The sequence below is a fragment of the Centroberyx gerrardi genome, chromosome 8, assembly GCF_048128805.1.
Source record: "Centroberyx gerrardi isolate f3 chromosome 8, fCenGer3.hap1.cur.20231027, whole genome shotgun sequence".
In the NCBI taxonomy this organism is placed as follows: Eukaryota; Metazoa; Chordata; class Actinopteri; order Beryciformes; family Berycidae; genus Centroberyx; species Centroberyx gerrardi.
In genome coordinates this window covers 29,560,659-29,580,990 of record NC_136004.1, presented here as the reverse complement: position 1 = coordinate 29,580,990, position 20,332 = coordinate 29,560,659, and the positions used below count along the sequence as shown (strand labels likewise).

The 20,332-nt window shown below is 39.8% G+C and overlaps 1 protein-coding gene across 1 annotated transcript; it reads right to left on the bottom strand.

Moving 5' to 3' along the window:
• Window positions 1-962: 962 nt before the first annotated feature.
• Window positions 963-19,422, bottom strand: fbp2 (fructose-1,6-bisphosphatase 2). Its single transcript, XM_071903628.2, has 7 exons — window positions 19,202-19,422; window positions 15,905-16,067; window positions 12,977-13,069; window positions 11,012-11,152; window positions 9,569-9,706; window positions 2,687-2,806; window positions 963-1,392 (listed from the first exon to the last, which is right to left on the bottom strand). Exons 1-7 carry the CDS (start codon window positions 19,372-19,374, stop codon window positions 1,207-1,209), a joined length of 1,014 nt encoding a protein of 337 aa, XP_071759729.1. The 5' UTR covers window positions 19,375-19,422; the 3' UTR covers window positions 963-1,206.
• Window positions 19,423-20,332: the final 910 nt, after the last annotated feature.

The window sequence follows — 20,332 nt, the reverse complement described above, 5'->3', positions numbered from 1 at the left end:
TCACATCAGTATTCCTCAGATCAGTGATTTGCTTCCAGGTGCAGACGAGACACAAAATAACAAACCTAGAGTGTAAGACTAACAATGTCTGAAAACCTACTTGAGTTTTCCATAGAGCTGGTTTAGTTTTTACCAGAAGTGAACTATGTGAGGTAAACTATGGGACAAACAAATACCTCTAAGAGTGATATTCCTGTTATTTTAATCCAACATTTAAAGCAGCGGTGGACTTGTTTGCACCACAGCTGTAAAAGACAAAAACTCTGCAACGGCTGCATAACAAATTGTAGTTTTAATCCCTTTTTACACCAGAATTGGCAAAATAAAAAACAGTACAGCACAATTGGGTACAGCTTCAATCGTCAAACCATTTTTCAAACTGTAACCCTGAAACCAGTATCAGAGCATCTGCTTCATAAAGGTTAGATAAGAAGGCTTGTAACCGGAATTGAGTTCCCAGAATCCCCGGATCGATCACTGAGGAGCTCTTGAGCAAGGCACGCAACTCCCAACTGTCCCGGGATGTTCTCAGCAAAACCCTTCCCAGGATAAATAAAGATTTATGTAAATGATCAGTGAATAGGTAACTGCATTCTTTCTCTTTCTTCTTGTGAAAAATAATGGTAAATGCTTGTATTCAACATCCTTGTGCAACTGTCTGCAGTTGATCAGCTCTTTGAAGCAATGAATTCGTCCTGATTATGGTCTTATACCTTCAAAGATATTCTCATTTTACAGGACAAAACAAATTTACTGTCTTTTTTATGGGAAAATGTAATAGGGATGGGACGATATATCGAAATTCAATATATCGCGATACAAAAATGTGACAATACGCATCGTGGGGCAGAAAAATGAATCGTGATATTAGCTCCATTTTATTCTGCTGTATTAATCACAAATGAGACGGCTTGACCATCACAATTTCACAAGCTCTCCATCCAAATTATATTATTTGCACTTTGTAATGTCATTTTTAAATTGTTGTTTACATTCTAGCAGCCAATGTCATCGCTAGAAAGATTTGTGCCTCAGAAATAAACAGAATTCTGCACAGTCAGACTTTTATCATACGAATCGTATCGTGAGAAAAGCATATCGTCCCGTCCCTAATATTTAATGACTGTAAAACATCGCAGCATGGCTCCACTCTTGCTCTATAAGAAGTCCACAGACAAGCTGAGAGGGGAACTGACTTCAGAAACTTTACTGGTGCTTCTTGACGAAAGCCAGGTACTCGTTGACGTCGTCGGGGGAGCCGACCACGAAGGGCACCCGCTGGTGCAGGGCCTCGGGCTGGACGTCCAGGATCCTCTGGGTGCCCGTGGTGGCGACGCCGCCCGCCTGCTCGATGAGGAAGGCGATGGGGTTGCACTCGTACAGCAGCCGCAGCTTTTGGGGAGAGAGAGTTTAAAGGGGAACACTGGTCAGTTCAAATATACTGCTTTCCTATTGTTTCGGACAGGATTTGTGAAAGGTCGTAGGTCCAAAACGGGTCCAAGTCCTCCCGGGTTTGGCAGCCAGTCAAGTTTAGCTGGGATCCATATCAGCCATCACCCAGTCAAAGGCTGTTAGCAGGCAATAATGTTTTATCATACAGTATGTTTATGGTAGGAAGGCATGCATGCTCTTCAACGACTTTGTTTACCCAGCAGCATGACAACGACATTTTCTGTAAGCCGACTTTCTACACTTTCGCAATAGCTTTTACACAATTTAGCTGTCGGGTTGAAAACCTGGTATCTCCAAAATATAAACTTTTCAGGAACAAAGAAATGCAGCCTTATTTTTATATTGACAGCCATGCATTTTTGAGTTTATCCAAGTGGGTTTTGAAAGCGTTTCATCAGCCCAAAGGTTGGAAAATGTCTGTATCCTATAGAGGAGCATGTGATCTGTCAAGTGAAATTAAAACCTGAAAATCACCAAAAGTTGGAGTTTGTTTTCTCTCTCTCTCTCTCTCTCTCTCTCTCTCTCTCTCTCTCTCTCTCTCATTTGCAAAAGAGAAAACAGTCACTCAGATAACAAAGTGCAGTAAACCTCTGTAAAGACTGTGTCACTTGGATCTGGGTCATTATGAAACCCCATTCTGGACAAACTTGTGCTCTCTTTAAAATATACAGAGTTCACTAACGTTAGGCCACAGATAGCATAGCGTCAGTACAGTACAGTTCATCTGGTGATGTACAAGCCATGGTTCAGCAGGTGGATCAAGCTGCTGTGTTTCATAGAATTTATTTGAATGTTTTGCCAGTAATTTGAATGTATTAGTGGTGAAATACTGTTACAGCTGATAAAAGGGTCACAGAGTCAAACTTCCCAGGAGGAAGTGGCTGAGAGATTGTAGCTTATCTTCATGGCCAGGCTGGACTGTTTCTGACCGGCGTTTTATTTACCACAGGAAAGAGAAAACTCCTCCAATTTAAGGTTTTGCTATTGCGGCACTCACTGTACGTCATTCTGGGTGTGAGTGTCAAGTAAACGCCTGAAATACAAACGAAAATAATCTCAGATCTGTGTGGTACGGAGAACCGGTGCTCCATCCAGTGAAAGTTGAACAATTTCCATGGTTTGAGTTGAAAGGTTGATGGGTTACTTTGTTTTTTAGGACATTTTATGACCCTGTGGCCCGTGAAGCCCATTCAAAATATGCTGAATTTAAGCATTAAGCCCTCGATCTGGTTACCTTTCCCTTGGGGCTCTTCTCGTTGGCGGGGTACATGAAGATCCCTCCGTAGGCGATGGTGCGGTGAATGTCTGACACCATGGAGCCGACGTACCGGGCACCATAGGGGGCGCTGCCATCCTGCAAGGGGCGTGACATGGAGTGAGTCGGATTTTTGATCAGTGTTTTGTATTTTAACTCACTTCCTAAAGGATAATACCTGTGTGCTTTTTTGTTTTTTTTCTGCACACAGTCAGCATAGTTGGAGATATCAGCGCTCGTTTTCCTCCCTTCATTAGAAGCCATTTGCTGCCATTTATTCTTCACAGTAAATATGAAGCCTTCATTTGGTTTGGTCAAATGTTTGTGTCAAATGTGTCAAACGTTTCTGTTTTATCGTTATTTCATTGAGTGTTTTCATCTCAGTGTCACATCTATGACTTTTTATTTAGGGCGTCTTTGTCAGGTTTGACACCATAAAGTTTGTACTTTAAAAACAGCAAAAAAAAAAACAGCAAATTTTGCAAAATGATTCAGGGAAATGTCTTTTAAAACATGTTTTATGCAGCTTTTATTCCTGTTGCATTTCATTCTTCCATAACCCTGTTTTTACTTCATGTCTGAATTTTCTTGTTTTATTGCTAAGTACTTTCTAGGGCTTTCTAATTAAAGACTATCATTATATTACTACTGAACAGCTATAGCAGTGGTTCCATGTTAAACCTATAATAATAACAGTAATAACAGCTGATCAATGAATTCTGTTGTGGCACTGAGGAACTACAGAAACATCAACCTTGGAAGAGAAATGTCTCTTCTGGTACCAAACCTAAAGAATTTTACACCTGTAGGAAAATTTCACTGTGTGTGTTTTAAAGTGAAGATAATCCCGACCCAGCCAAAACCTTCTCATGATCCCTCTGTTTCCCTGTCAAGCCCACTGTGATAATTAATCATTAAAGTATTTCACAAAAGGACTGTTGACAATGCGGTTCCTATCTAAAGTGACTTTTTCCTCAAGAAGTAAAAACGGCGTTAGGCAAACAGTGTATTTTATATTTTCTCTGGAGCTCAGCAGGTCAGGGTCAAGTCGAGTCTGAACATATATACAGAATATATACAGACACAGAAACTGACTCCCAAAGCAAGTCCTGGAAATGTGTTCTCACCGCTTTGACAACTCGCTCCTAAGTTGCCTTTTGCGGAGGTTAATTTCCATTAAAGAAGAGCGTTAGCTGCCTGTATTGCATTTGAATGTAAAAGAGAAACCCTGCAGATTGTTTAACTGATTCAGTGAAACCCTACACACACACACACACACACACACACACACACACACACACACCAGTTTGCTCACAAAGAAATAACAGTAGCCTAGATATGGATACCCCAAATATTTAAAACTAAACAAAAGACCATTGTGTATGAGAGTATCTTGTGTATAGTATAATATTCATCCTATTTGGAACAGCTAGCTGCCCTAATCTTGAGGGAAATGACCACTCCACTGATTCTCCACTGATATGTATTTGTTATTTTTCATTGGTTGCTTATAATGTTGGCAGTGTAAGGATTTAAGTTTTTTCTACTGAACTCATTCTAAGAGTCTCTGGATCTAAATACCTGAAATGAAAGCGACTGTAAATACTCTCAGTTCTGTGTGATGTAGAGAAGTGACCCACGCAGTCACGACCCACAGAGAAACAATCCTCTGCAGACTGCAGGTTGGAGTTTTAGTTCTACAAACATTTCTCAGAGGCAGAGCTGCTCTGGAGGCAGAAATGATCTGATTGGTTGAGTTAAACCTCAGTGGGCGGAGCCAAAGAGCCACAGTTTTTCAGTTTTTCAGAGTGCAAGTTGGCTAACTGGCAAACTTGAATGGCAAAGATGAACTGGTCAAAATAAAAAAAATGGCAATGACTTATTGGTTTTTTTTTCATTCATGACCATGGCATCATGATGTTGAAGGTCAGCAGCTAGCTAAATAGCTTACCTTGATAGCTATAGTTTGCTTGAAGGTCAGCTAGTTAACTACACTGAACAAAAATATAAAAATATAAACGCAACACTTTTGTTTTTGCTCCCATTTTTCATGAGTTGAAATAAAAGATCTAAGACTTTTTCTATGCACACAAAAGGCTCAAGGCACACCTGTGCAATAATCATGCTGTTTAATCAGCATCTTGATATGCCACACCTGTCAGGAGAAGTGCTCACTAACACGGATTTAAACAAATTTGTGAACAAAATTTGAGAGAAATAAGCCTTTTGTGTGCATAGAAAAAGTCTTGATCTTTTATTTCAACTCATGAAAAATGGGAGCAAAGCCAAAAGTGTTGGGTTTATATTTTTGTTCAGTGTAGCTAACCTAGATAACTTAGTATGGCTGGATTGCAATTTTTCAGTTAGTAACAGAGCGCTAGGCTTCATAATATTAGCTTCCTCCTCTTATCTGTTGTCTCTTTCACTGGGCTTCAGTCTAATGTTACTTAGCCCCAAAAAATCTGGTTCTTTGCCTCTGCCCACTGAGGGTTAACTCCAAAAAGGTGTGAATGTGTAATTTGAGAAAGTGTCTGTTCAAGTTTTTTGTGGCTAATCTTGTGCTCGGTTTACTTCACACAGCTGGTATAAACACCCATGCATTACTTAAAGTCATTACTCATTATTGTTTTATATATTCCAGGAAACTACAGTAGTTACAGAAGCAAAATGATAATAATGGTATCTCAAAACTGGCCAAAATCACCATTTTCTCCTTAAAGTTGAAGCCACAGCAGATGTGTTGTGTTCAGAGCGATCCGACCTGATCCTGAGGGAAAACAAAACAGCCAACAGACTGATCAAAGTTCTCCTGCAGCAGCTAGAAAATAAGCCTCTCTAACGAAGAGGCCCGCTGCTTTTACATAAGCCTGCTGAAACAGGGCTGCTATTATTTGGGTCAACTGGACTGTCACAACAAGAACAGGCCAGCTTTGAAACCATTGTGGTTCCTGTATATCTTTCATTATCAAAATATCTTCTGCATTAATTTATTTCACTGGTTTTGCAACTTTTCAACACTTAAATGGAAGAGGCATCCAGGTCCTCTCTCATTGGACGAGTCTTTTATGAAACAAACAAAGTAAAGTAGAAACTGTAACTCAGGTTAGAGAGTAGAGTCTGAGTGAGCACCGTGTTTCAGACCGGCACAACGTGATGCAGAGTCATGTGCCTGCTGAGTCACGTCCCAGTCACCATAAGGGTATGTGTGTGTGTGTGTGTGTGTGTGTGTGTGTGTGTGTGTGTACATAGTAATTCCTGAAAGCAGACCCTCCCAAACTACACTACACTCACACAGACTTAAAAAAAAAAAAAAAAAAGCAACCTGGTCACACAGAGGCAACAAGAAACCTAAAAAAAGGGAACAGAAATTGAAAAGGAGTGTAGAGAGAATTAAGCTATAGAGTGTGTGTGTGTGTGTGTGTGTGTGTGTGTGTGTGTGTGTGTGTGTGTGTGTGTGTGTGTGTGTGGGTGGAGGGGAGGGGAGGGGGTGAAAATAAGTCACAGCAAATGCGTACATAAATGATATTGAAACACACTAGTCACATCCTAAAAGCTCAACTAAACATTACAGAGAAGTCAGATCCTGACTAAGAAGCAGGACTGCTGATCTAAAATCACTAGTCAGCTGATGTGACTTGACTTGACTTGACTTGACTTGACTTGACTTTGTTGGGTTTATTTCTGCAGGGGCAGTGAGTGCACCTTAATATTTCTGTAGCTGTGCCAGTTTTAACCAGACAGACAGTGTGAAGATCACTTCTGCTTTTGGCTTGAAATGGAACAAAGATAATTTTACCATTTAACTTTACCCAAGAAAGACAAAACTGATTCTGCATCCCTTCTCCTCCTCTGACAGGTGCAGTAAACCCAGTCCCGGTCCAATATTCACTTTGACTTTTTGCCTTAGAACAGTGGTTCTCAACCTGGGGCTCGGGATCCTCCAGGGGGTCACAAGAGAATTTTTTTGGGGAGAGGGTGAGATGATTTATGGGATAGGAAAACAACATATAACACACCATGTCATTTTATCATCATGTCAGGGTGTCCCGGTGGCTCGGTGATCTGAGGCGCGTATCATGTAAACATCCTGGGTTCAAATCCGGCCCGGGACCTTTGTCACATGTCATTCCCCTCTCTCTCCCAGTCTTTCCTGTCTGTCTCTGCTAAATACAGGCAAAAATGCCCCAAAAAAATATTATTATGTCTGATTTTTCTGTAATTTTTGCTTTTTTTCTTGTAAAATACTGAATAGTTTTCAGTCTCTAGGCCTCATCTGATAATCAAATGAAACAACCTGAAAGGGGAAAATCATTCTTTGGTTGAACTGTTCCACTCATCATAAGTAGACATCGCTTCATTTTAAGGGATGATAAGCCAAAAAGGTTGAGAACCACTGTCTAGGAGCATAGCCAGTCTAAATCTACATCAACACACACAGCAAACAGGCAGTGAATGCTCATCTGAAACACTGACCAGTGTGGTTTTAATGCAAAAGATGAGATAATGAAAAAGAAAAAAGATAACCACACACACACACACACACTGGATTCACACTCCTTCAGCAACATTGTGGCCCCAATTCATCCTTCTTAGGCAACTTGTTCCCATTTCATAACCCCACACACACTTGACAATGAGTAACAGAGGGATTACTGTTGCATTACTGTGCAGCGGTGTGCTGCGCTCATCATGGTTTAACTGAAGCGTAACATGGAGACTGGGGGTTATGGATTTTTGGCTGATACAGATATTTTTGTACAGAGGCTGCCAATAGCTGATATTTTGTGACAGCATTTAAATTTGTCCAATTTTCATGCCAATAAATTACATGTATTCCAAATTTTCTTTTTGTCAGGGTAGAAAAGCCTCTGAAACAGCATCTAGATCATCATGGGACACTGAAACTCTCCATTGAAACCCAGTCTATAGGGCTGGGCAATAATTCAACATTATTGTTTTTACTGTCTTTCAGTGGAATGATATCATGATGATATGGAGATATTTTGATATAGTGATATATTCTGTCGTCTAAATTGATGATAACAAGCACATTTTATTTAAAAACCCTGATTTTAAGGAATATTATTGTTTTGTTTGACAGTTCAATGCGATGAACGTGCATACATAAGCCTTATCGTAATATATATCGATATCGAAGAAAATCCTCATGGTTATTGTGATATTGATTTGAACCATATCACCATATCAGCACAAACCCAGGCTAATGACATTATTTTAGGGTTATCAACTCTGGGAAACAACCTCGACATGAAGAATTAATTTATTGCAGGTTTTCCAGACATTACTGGCTAATATTCAATATTGAATAAAAGACTAATATCAACCCGGTATATCGGCAAATCAATACATCAGTGTAACCCTAATCGAGGTGCTGACTAACAACAATACTGATGTTTGTGACAGTTCCAGAGAAGCGCTGAGTGTGCATCGTGAGATGAGTTTCCAGATGAGCGCGTCCTGTTTCCTGAGGAAGAGGCTGCTTCCTGCGGCCGTGTCGCCATCCTGCAGCTCAGCTGACCGGCTGTCCGCTCCGCACGCTCTCCTGACAGCCAATCACATGCCTGGCCTGCGGTGGTTTCACATTACGCATACGCACTTACTCTAAATTAGCTTAATCTTAATTTAAAGCAATAATCGCATCATTTTCATATAAAAGAACAAACGTGAATGGCAAAGAAGGAATATAAATAAAAATGGCAATGAAGTTTCTTTTTCATTCCTTCATGACCATGACATTCATGATGTCAGCAGCTAACTAACTAGCTTACCTAGCTAGCTTTAGGCTAGTACGGCTAGTTTAAACTTGGAAGGTCAGCTACCTAAACTAACCTAGATAACTTAGTATGGATAGATTGTATTTTTTTCACTTAGTAGCAGAGCGCTGGGCTTCATAATATTATCTTCCTCCTCTCTTAAACTTGCCTTTTTCACCAGACTTCAGTCTAATTTTACTTAGCCAGAAAAACGGTTTATTTGGCTCCGCCCACTGAGGTTTAACTCAGCCAATGAGATTATTTCTGGCTCCGGAGCAGCGCTGCCTCCGAGCGCCATGGCTGACCTGTTGTTGAAATTTAGACTCTTTTCACAAACATGGCTGACGTACTTCTGCTTCATCGCAGATCGGTTCTCACCACTGGCAGCAATTTTAAGAAGCGAACTTTCTGTCGCCTCCCTGTCTGATCACTTATGTTGTGTTTCAACATAGAATACACTGACATATCTTTCTGTTTCTGTTGTCAGGTGACTGCAAGTCAACACTATAAAAAAGTGATTTGATTGAGGGTCACAAAATGCTAACAGGCTAACCAAGGCTAACGGTCATTTCTGCGCTATTAGCATTTTGTGGCCTACAAATAAAACTCCAATTTGCTGAAGTTGGTTTTGTGCGACCAACCAAAGGTATTCATGTGAACTCATCCTACCATGGGAAACGCTTTGTCAGGACTCACATGATGAGGATGAGACGGCTGTTTGTTTGAAACTCTGCCTGAGGATTAAGCATTAATACAGCGAGTGTCAGCAGAAGTAACTAGACGCTGTATGAGGAGACGAGGCCTGTTTCAACAGAGTGCTGTTGTTGTACAGCTTTGGTTCAAGGTGTCAAATTCAAAACACAAAACAGGAAATACATGTGTGTATTTGTGTGTCAGGTGTGTGTGTGTGTGTGGGGTTAGTCCATAAATTGTTTAATTGTGTAAATGCGTCAAATCTGGTCATAGAAACAGACTTTCTTTAGGGATCTAGGGTATCCATATTCTAACAACTAGTGATTCCTTTTGAGCATATTCGCACTGATTGTGTGTATGTGTGTGTGTGTGTGTGTGTGTGTGTGTCTGTCACCTCGGGGTACTTCTTGTGCTTGAGGTACTCGTTGATGGAGGGGTGGAAGTACTTGGCGTAGCCCTCGTTCAGACTGTAGATCTTCCCCTTGGGTTTGATCGTCACGTTCCTCTCCGTCAGGATGAACTCGCCGATCGCCTGGGGAGCAAACACAACGTTTACATATGAAATAAATCTTGTAAAATCTATTAAAAATGTGTGCAGGGTAAGACGCAGTATAACATATCAGCAAGTCATGTGAGTGTAGAAGGTGATAAGGCTTGTACTCAGTGATGAAGTGGTAAATAAAAGGCGGGTGAACTCTGACCTCCAGTCAGCGATCATCATAAGGTAAACAAAAATCACTTATATCCTCTGAAAAGCATTAATGTGGGCTTATTTTTTGCCTTAAAAGACCCTATCTCCACACAACTCATCAGTTTGATACTACTTAATCTGATTTATGCTATGAATTTTACATCATAAAGTTTTATATCAGCATAAAAAAGTGGTAAACTCAATTCCGGCATATAAATGTGAGTTCAGGCGGGTTCACCCTCCGCTACAGCGCTGCTTGTCCTGCAGCATGGAAGAATGATTGACAGGATAATACAAGTTTACTCAAACAAAATAAGCTACAGGGCAATAAAACCATATAACAGGAAAAACAATAACAGAGGCAGACACTAAGGGAAGGGCAGTGATGTTATTATGAGCAGAATAATAATGATAGAGGGAGAAGCAGGCTGTGGAAGACTGAGGCAAGACAAAACACTAAAAGGTGATGAAACATGGGCAAATTTGGGAAATTAGAAATATGTTTTTACTGAAAACAATGCATGAGTTTGAAATCTAGCCAAGCTTGAGCAGAGAGCAAGCTAATCAACATCAACCAATCAGAGACAAGAAAACTAGTCAGGTGATCTGTCCTCAGGCCTAAAATATGTTCAAAATGGTCCAACTGCTACTAAATAGAAAACACAGCTAGGAAATAATAGCTGTGATTCTTTTTATATAACATTTAATCTAGCAGGCTAGCTAGCTCTTGGATGCCAAAGCTGTACATGAGCCTGTAATACACGTTATGAAATTGTTAAAATAATTAAATTATTACATTTTCAGTAGAAAAGAGGAGGCCAAGATGACAGTGATGGCAGCAGTATCTGTTATTTCATCCAATTTCACTCCTCCAACTGTCAGATCTGTCAGTTGCCATTGCCGATTGCCCTCATTGCCAATTGCCGGCAAATTTTGCACCAAATTGGCCCTAAAAAGTTGCCTGTCTATCATCACCTTCACACACATCTCTCATTTACATTTAACCTTTTCTCACTTCAACACGCAGAGTTTCCCGTCTTACCTCCTGTCATCCCATCATCACTTTTGACACACAGATCTCTACGGAACGGTAAAGATATTTCATTTCACCGAGATAAAAAAACACACACAGACTTCAGCACTCACGGGGTCGAGCATGAAGAAGTTGAGTCCGGCTCCGGTGCTGAGGGCCACCAGCGTGGCGCTGCCGTACAGAGCGTAGCCGGCACACACCATGCTGCGGCCGGGCTGCAGGGCGTCTTTCTCTGTGGGCTCGTCCTCCGACAGCTGACCGGCCGGGGGGGGGGGGGGACACAGAGAAGAAAACTGAGTGATAAACTCATCCAGAGGGCTTTAGTTTCTGAGATATGATATGATTTGAGAAATATATTTTACTGCAAAAGTGGTGGAATCAATGGACAAAGTGACGCCACAACGATTCTGAATGTGCTGAAAACAATCTTGATTTAGGAGGCAAGGGTCAGATAAGGCCTTGTAATTTAGGACTGGATGCTCAGAACTGAATGAGATTTGCAAAATCTACTGTGTAGAGTCTATTGTACAAACCCTGAGAACACCAACTTGATTTCTCTTTACTGTTATGAATTACAAGCTTCTAAGTACAGAGAAGCAACAGGCGAGAAACCCATATTTTGACTCCAATGGTAAATTCAGTCTAAATCACAGCCAGTCACCACAGTACTGGCTGTATAGGTATCTATTTATACACATTTATTTATGTATTTATTTATTGTGAAGTTTTATTTTACAATGAAAAGTCAGAACAGACATACACTTAGAGGGCAGATCTCACTGTACAACATACAAACAAAGCAAAACATAACAACAAACAAACAAAAACTATAACCTATAAAATACCTAGTTATACTCTGTCTAAACCAAACTCATGTGTTCAGCTTTTTTTGCTTCCGGTGTTCAAAACACAGAGCCCAGAGTGCAATATTTTCCCCATCTATATATTTCTGTTCCATATTGCATGAAAAAGAGACAGATTTCAGAAATGTATGTTTTCAAATCCCTCTATACATGGCTTTTATTATTTTGTGTTGTGTTATGTTTAATGAAACCAACATGAGCGAGTCGAATTCCTTATATGTGCAAACCTACTTGCCCAATAAAACTGATTCTGAAGATGTGAGTAGCAACACTTCAAGGTCTGGAGGAGTTCAATTTATCCATATAATATCTATAATACAGCATTACTGATTACTGGTCAGCATACATGACCATATAGGCCTTCAATCATCTTTTCTACACTAGGATGCTGTGTATGAACTCCTGATTGTGACTGCAGTTGAGAAGTTGATTATAAACTTGGATTAGCTGGACAGCAGCGCTCTCCTGTGTTTTTACAGTGTTACTGCACTTAGAGTCGAGCTGTGTATCTGTCTATTTATATATACATATATATTCACTTTCCCCTTTTTTACTCTCCCTACACTTTTTAATATTTAATCAATATACTTATCTCATCATTTCTTGTTATTTTCTAAAACATTGTTATATATTATACTCTATTTTATGTATGAATGTATGTATGTATGTATTTACTTACTTACTTACTTGACTTACTGTATTTACTTATTTATTTTGAATACATCCCATATACATATTTCCACCTCTTTTGTAAATGGACCTGTGGAATTTGAATTTGGAATAAATGTGAAACTGCATAAGATGTAATTAGTCCTATATTCTTATTTGAGACTTTATCATTTTATACACAAGATAATGACCGGCAACTTTGCTCCTCACGGAAATTTTAACTTTTAAAAAAGCATGAACTTGACTGTATTACTCAATGTTATGTTGACTGAAAAAGGTTTTTGTATCCTTTGCTAGTACAGTGCATGCTTTATGTGTTGGGTGAGTTTCATGACCTTTGGCTCCTTGAAACCTCTTAAAACCCTGTTGCATAATGTCCAAAATACATGGATATGAATGACAAAAAAAACGACATTCTTTTCCTCATTCCTTGAAAAACCTGCAGATATGTGGTTTTTTTTACTCAACGGCAGCAAATATGAGCACATGCTGATAGCAGCAGGCCTTTCAGCGCCTGGCTTGTGTGTCTCTGCAGGTCAGACTCACTCGTTTGTAGATGGCAAAGATGGTGCCGATGGAGGCCAAGCAGTCGATGTTACTGGAGCCGTCCAGCGGGTCGAAACACACCACATACTTTCCCTGTGAGGAAAAAAACATGAGGTAAAGGTTATTATGGAGACAGGAGCAGTGATAGAAGGCGTAAAACAAACACTTTACTGAAGAAAAAGCAGAGAAATCCTTATAGAAGTTGAAGCCTTGCCTTGAAGATTATCCTCAAGTTCAACAATATGAAGTTCTTGCTGGTAAATGCTCTCAAAAATCAAAAGTAGCCTCAAAAGGCAGAGGTGGGGACTCGAGTCACATGACTTGGACTCTAGTCAGACACGAGTCACAATTGTAATTGCATGAGATTTGACCTAATGCATAAAGAGAACACGTGAGACTTGACTTGACTTGGGTTCTGGTGACTCGGGACTTGACTCTGACTTGTACTTTGATGACTTGAAAAGGTTTCTAAAGTCTTGACTTGAGATCTTGTGTTTGTGTAAATGACTCAGATTGAAAGTGATGAGATTTGTTCCAGCAGACGACTGAATTTAAATTCTGTTTTCTGAATTTGTACGGAATGATTGAATTTATTGAAGTTGAAACTGATTATAGAAATCAAACTCATGATGCTCTTACCAAGTTTTTATCCTATTAAAACCATATTGCATTGAAAAGTCCTAGATATTTAGTTTTCTTTAAGATATTAAATTGATACTGGACTCTTGATTTGTTCTGACTTGACTTGGTGTTCTACATTTAGACTTGAGACTTGACTTGAGACTTGAGATGCGACTTGGGTCTCAAGCAAAGTTGACCTCTGACAAAAAGTGATAGAATTAAATGTTTTTCTCCACAGGTGGCTGTCTTGAACTTAAAAAGTGTTATTTTCCTACACATGTGTTGCCATAAAACCTTTTTTCTTCCAAGTAATTATCACATTTAGGTGCCAGATAGAGTTAGTGGAGAAAAAAGCAGAAATAATAATACATATAAAATGAAAATACTGAGTAATATGAACTAAGGTTTCCATCAGAAGATTTAAAAAACAAAAAACAGAGTGAGTCATCCAGTTGTTGCTGCAGGCTTGAAAGTATTACTGGACAACTCTCTCAGTCAATGCTGAATAATTTACAGCTGGGCAGCCAGGTGTGTCATCCAGTTATTCAGCATGCAATATTTATTCAGCAGACTTGAAGTCCATGAGGGCAATTTCACATTTTTTTATTTATTCAACATCAAACTGTCAGAAACGACTTGTTACCAGACTTTAAAGATAAAGATTTAGATTCCTTAAACATTTTGCAAGATCATTTGGAAGTCTTAAGAATTGTATTTACTGCAGTATGTACAGCATCATGGTGTATTTATGGAATCATAAGTAAAATTATACAGTAATAAACCATTACTCTGTAGCACAGTATGTTGTGTATTGCAGTTCTACTGCAGTAGTTACACTTAGGTTAACTTATTCTATTGTATTTACTATTGTATGTTGTAGTATTGTGGATCCTAAGGTAATTTGAGAAAGACTACAGTATACGACACTACAGTATTTACTATGTGTAGTAATTTGAAGAATACTACACTGTACTACAGTATTTACTACAGCATAGTATAGTGCAGTACAATCCATAGTGTAGTGATTGGAAGAATATTAGTTTACTGCATTATCCTATAGTATGCACTGTAGTATACTGTTGTATTAGTTTTAGTATTAGTTTTACTTTAGAATTATTTTTGGTATTATATATTATATATATGTACGCAGATATATTTGTATGATATAAGTATATGTACACTGATATATTTGTATCATATAAGTATATGTACGCTGATATATTTGTATGATATATGCATATGTAGCCTGAGTGGCACATATTCAATATTCTGGATGAATGGTACTCTATGTGACATGTACACACTGTAAAAGATGTTCTGAAACTCAAAAGCAGAATATACCTTACATTAGTTAAGTGCTACTCTATGTATTGCAGGCTTAGTATGAGGTTTCATGTGTGATCAGTTCAGACTCGTCAATCTGACCTAACAGTCCCTCCGTCCCCCCTCTGGTCTGGAGGGTTTAGAAGTGAACCCAGATGTCAGGCAGCACTGGCTGCTCTGACAGTTTCAGGACGTCCCAGTTAGTTCAACAAAAAGACTTTAGTTTCACTCTCATTTCAGTTCAGTTCAGATGTTGCCACAATGAAAATGAATAATTATTTTGGTTTGTTCACTGTTATTGCACCACCTAAAGAGCAGGGTTTTGTAATATATTATGACAAAAATCATGTCTTGTATTTGTTTTTATCTATTTTATTTTATTTTAATCTATGTAAAGCACTTTGCAACATTTGTTTTGAACATTACTATGAAAATGTTGTTTCCCTAGGACAAAAAAAAAATCGAATTTATTGGCTAATGTGAATCTTTTTGGAGGTTTTAAAGCTGCACTAAGCAGCTTTACACTTGGCGGCCTGAAGTAACTGAGAGGTAACTGTTTGAATTTCTTTAAAGTTTGAAGGACTTCATTATCCAGAAATCATTTAAGGAGATATCAGTAAACTGTACACTCCTCTGACCTAAATTTCTTCTTTTCAGCAGCTAGTGGAGGTGAAAAAAAAAAAAATCAGCAGGTTAAACCGTTGCTGATGAGTCCAGCTTTCTCTGGACGGAGCGCTCACTTTGATTTAGTTTGGATTCGTCACTTTCTGTCTGTCAGTGAGATTTCCAGTATCCATACCCAACACCAGAATTTAACTTAAATTAAACTTCATTAATCCCACAGGGACATTTGGGCAAACAGGACGAATCTACAGTGTCTCAGTAAGTGCGGATGTGACGCTCTTCTTGCCTAGAGCAGCTTTGCCATGAAAAAGCTTGGCACCCGTCACCATGCGGTGCAGTTCTCAGTTCACACCCACCCACCCTCTTCTCCTTGGGGGTGACGATGAGCTCCTTGTTCTCCTCTGACACCATGCAGCAGGTGCCGTAGGAGGCCTGCAGCATGTTGATGACCAGGTCGTTGGACAGGACGTCCAGCTTCTTCACATCGTCCCCCGTCACGTTCACCGAGCCCGCCAAGCCCTGCCTGCACGGACCAATCAACAGCCAGGATTCAGTCAGACACGCAGACACTGACAGACAAATATCAGTATTCAAAAACCCATATCGGTTGAACCCTAGTGAGCAAAATTGTACAGGGTGTATAATAAAATGCCACGGTTTTAAAAAACAAAATGGCACGTCACATCATGGTTTAAAGGTTTAGTTTAGTATTTTTCAACATGTCATATTGTTGCCCTGGCAGGTCAGTATTGGCCTGTAGAGCAAAGTTCAAGGGTTTACCTCATGTCTTAAAGTGCAAACATTAGACTCTACTAATACTGAAACACCATTGGTCGGTTTGTGTCCATCAATCATCTCCATTTAGTTTCAGACAAAGTTGATTTGAGTTTGGTTACATAATTTCAATGTGTGGCCGCTTCGGCAAATAATGATTCATTATGTCTGAGTTGGCTTGTCTTCAGTGATTCTCCTTAATGTGGACCAGTGTGTTCAGTGCTACTGTGGGAAGATCAACTTTAGACCTCTAGATTTCAGAAAGAAAATTGGATTTGTTTTGGGCGGGTTTGGTGTAATGTGGCTTTAAAGAGATGTAAAGCTGGCCTGAGTTATTTCTGTTCACCTGTAATGCCATTCCTCCTTCCTCATACATGCCTGCTGCCGGCCTTCACCTTAGCACACCAGCTGTCACACTTCACATTTATCACTGTGCACAAACTAAACAGACTGGACCTGCAACACTATAATGTTCAGGCAAGAAATAGATTACATGAAATGGAACTGCAGTGATCTTATTACAACAAAAGGCAAATTATAATCCGTAACTGTCACTGTAACAGACGCAATATCAGATTACAGATCGTTTTCATGAAAAAAACGGGTGATTATGTGTCGGATTACAGACAAACACACTGAAAGGGAAAAGGCCATTTAGACTGTAGACACTAACATCATTTGTTAATGTTCCACACATTGAAATGTTCTCGTTTTACAGTCCAACACTTTCTCTCTGTCTCTCTCTTTCTGCTGCAAAACAACACTGCAACACGAGTGCATCCTTTCTTTCTTCAGAGATGGGTTCATATTAGCCCTGTTTTAGCATCTAGACACTGTTTGCCTGTTAGTTATAGAACTGATTTTACATTTTACCTTCCACTTTTAAGGCTTAGCTAGCTCCTCTTATCCATCTCTTGCTGCATCTAAGGCCTTTAAAACACTGATACTGCCCTCTTGTTCACTCTGAGAGACAGTTTTCAGTCAGCTTGGGAAACTCAGTCTCCTAAATGGCCCATCTATTAAGTACCATTTTAGGCCCCGGTCTGCTTTCTCTACACCACTTCCCTTTGGCCACATAATCTAATATAAGATAATTCTATATGAGATCAAGATAATGCTGATGGCATATAATTATACACCTAAAACCTGTTGATTCCAGTAGTCTATCCTCCCTTAAAATGGCCTTGCAGACATTAAATGTTGGCTGTCTCTAAATTCAATCCAGCACAATGAAACACAAGTCCTTTTATGCTCAGTGAATCCACAGAATTCATTCTCAGGAACGCTGGCTGCTCTCCAATGTCAATTCCTCAACAAAGAATGGGTTTCTGACTGGGAGGTAAACGTCGACAATCAAATCAAAAAGGTTGTGCAATCTCAATTTTTGCCATTTAAGAAATATCTATGAGATAAAGTCAGTTTTATTTCCTGCTGACATTGAAAAAGCGACCCATTCTTTTATTACTTTTGTTGAAATGCACCTTACTGTGGAATCAGCCAAAGGTCGCTATTCTGCACACAACGCAGCAGCAAGGCATTACATTTAAAATGTTTTGATACGTGCAGGAGGCGGCCAAGATCAACGTCAATCCAAACTAGCACAACATTTTCACACTATGATATTATAACACAGTAAAATTCATACTGAAACAGCTTTGGAGACTGTTTTAAAGTGATATCAGGAAACAGCTATGGACGGCTACAGATGTCTCAACTGTCATTTTGGAGTTTTATTTGCACTGGGTTTCGACCCTGCTGCAGGCCGTCGTATCAACATCTAGTCAACGTCAGAATGTTTTCTGGTTGACTTCTAAAGCAGTTCCCTGTTCAGCCACTGCAGATATACCTGATCTTTTATCACCTTATGAAGGGAAACAGCCTCAGGTCATTAGGGAAATCACTCTGTTTCCTGAGATCTCCTGAAGGAATAAAACTACAGGTGTCAGGCCTTTACTTGAATTAAGGCCTCTCGGTTATGGATTGATTCCTCCGAGTCCCTAAAGCTCGCAGGCTCACTGTCTTCTATCGAATCTCTGTTGAAAACTCACTTTTTCAGTTTAATTCATTGTTTTATGAAGCTATTCACTGCAATTTTTCACTCTTTGAAAAGTGCTCTATAAATAAAGTTCTTATTAATGCTGTTGCTGTTATTAAACCTCCCATGAGCCCAAAGCCAAGGCTAAAAACTAAAGGGTCCCTTAGCCATTAGGGTCATTAGGCTTTGAAATGCCAGCTGCCTTAGACACACAAGCTTCCAAAACCAGTGACATTGTTTGACACAGTTTTACAGAGAGGCTTTTATATAGTTTGGAGCAATTGTAGTGTAAGTGAATGGGGCTGAAAATCACTTGCACCATCTTCCAAGCAGTTTCCTGTTGCACTGCATCACAAACTATATACGTAGGACTCATATGAGTTACCTAAAGGTTTTCTTCCTCATGAAATTTTGCATTGATTACTAACAAACTCTAAGGAAACTCCACTTCTAACTTATAAAGGACCAACAGGCTGGCCTTCAACCTGAAGAACAAGGTTCAGGCCTTCATGTTGCCTAACTTCTGCCCTGCTGAAGTGTTTTTGAGTAAGACACTGAATCCCTAACAGCATCCAGGGATACTGACCCTGACCTCTGACCTCTGACCTCTCTATGAGGGGATGCAAGAGAAAAGAGAATTGCAGGGATCAATAAAGTATCACATTATTATTGTTATGAAAGATCAAAACATTGGTGCACATGTTTCTGTGATTTCCCAGTTCATGATTAATCAGACCTCTAAAGAATCTAGCACAGCTGATCACAGATATCTATCATGCATCTATCAGTTATGTAATGCTGTATATCTGAACAGAATATTGATCCCCAGTAAGTTGCTCAGTACTTACAGGTGGGCCAGGCCCGCCTTGCGCACAGCGGAGGAAATGGCCTTGATGGCGGTCAGCATGGCGTTGATGAGCTGGGTCAGCTCGCCGGTCGCCCCCTTGGCCTGCCGACCGGTCTCCATGACGAACCGGGTCAGGGTCCAGACGTCCGTGTCAAACGCAGACTGGTCCGTCATGTTGGGTCCTGGTCCGTTCTCAGCAGGCAGCAGTGTGTTTGCCGGACGGAGGACGGGCAGTGTGTGAGCGACCTCATTACCAGCCAAGTCCTTTTCATTCCCAGAGCCAGAGGATCTATTTGTGAGTTCAGCAGAGTGGAAGAAGAGTGTGTGTGTGTGTGTGTGTGTGTGTGTGTATTTGGGGATGGGTGAGGGGGTATCAGGTGACAGCTGTAGACTCTGACACAGTCTAGTCCTGCACAAGCCAAACACATCTATCTGCTCTTTTATTCATTTATCCAAAAAGCCTTGCAACATGTTGGACAAGTGCAACTCAAAACTTAAATCATATGAGATCTCTTGGCTAAAATTCCCTATATTATAACTAAAGGGCTTCAGCCTCCTGTTAGTGTGGCTTTGTTTGCACAATGCATGAACATAAGAACAGTATTGTATGGTGAGAATAGGGACACACCTTTCTCAACACCTTGTCCGAGTTTGCGTGAGGAAAAATGAAGTGTATTGTGTAGAAAAAATCCTACTTTTTACATAGTTTAAGAGACTCTGGAAGTTTTTTTTTGCAGGATACAATTGAATTTTGATGCTTTGAGTGAACTGGTCACTCACAGCTGAACAAGTATGTACATCAGCCTTGTAATCACACATTTTTTCAGTATATTTCACCCACTACTACATCAAAATAAGTTATATGATTTGGTTTGAAGATAATTTTGAAGCCTACTGATATATACCATGATATGTTATGGTGTTAGTTCTTTCACAACTGCAGTAAAAGACAGTTAAAGAAGACAAGGGGATTCGACAGGGAAGGGAACTGAAGCAATAGACTTGCAGTTTCTATGTTTTAGCACAACAGTGACTCAAGCTGGACTCAAATGTCATTAGGGCTCTGTGCACTTCCACTGACCTTTAGCTTAAAGGTCCTCTGGATAGAGTATCTGTGAACTTTAATAGACGG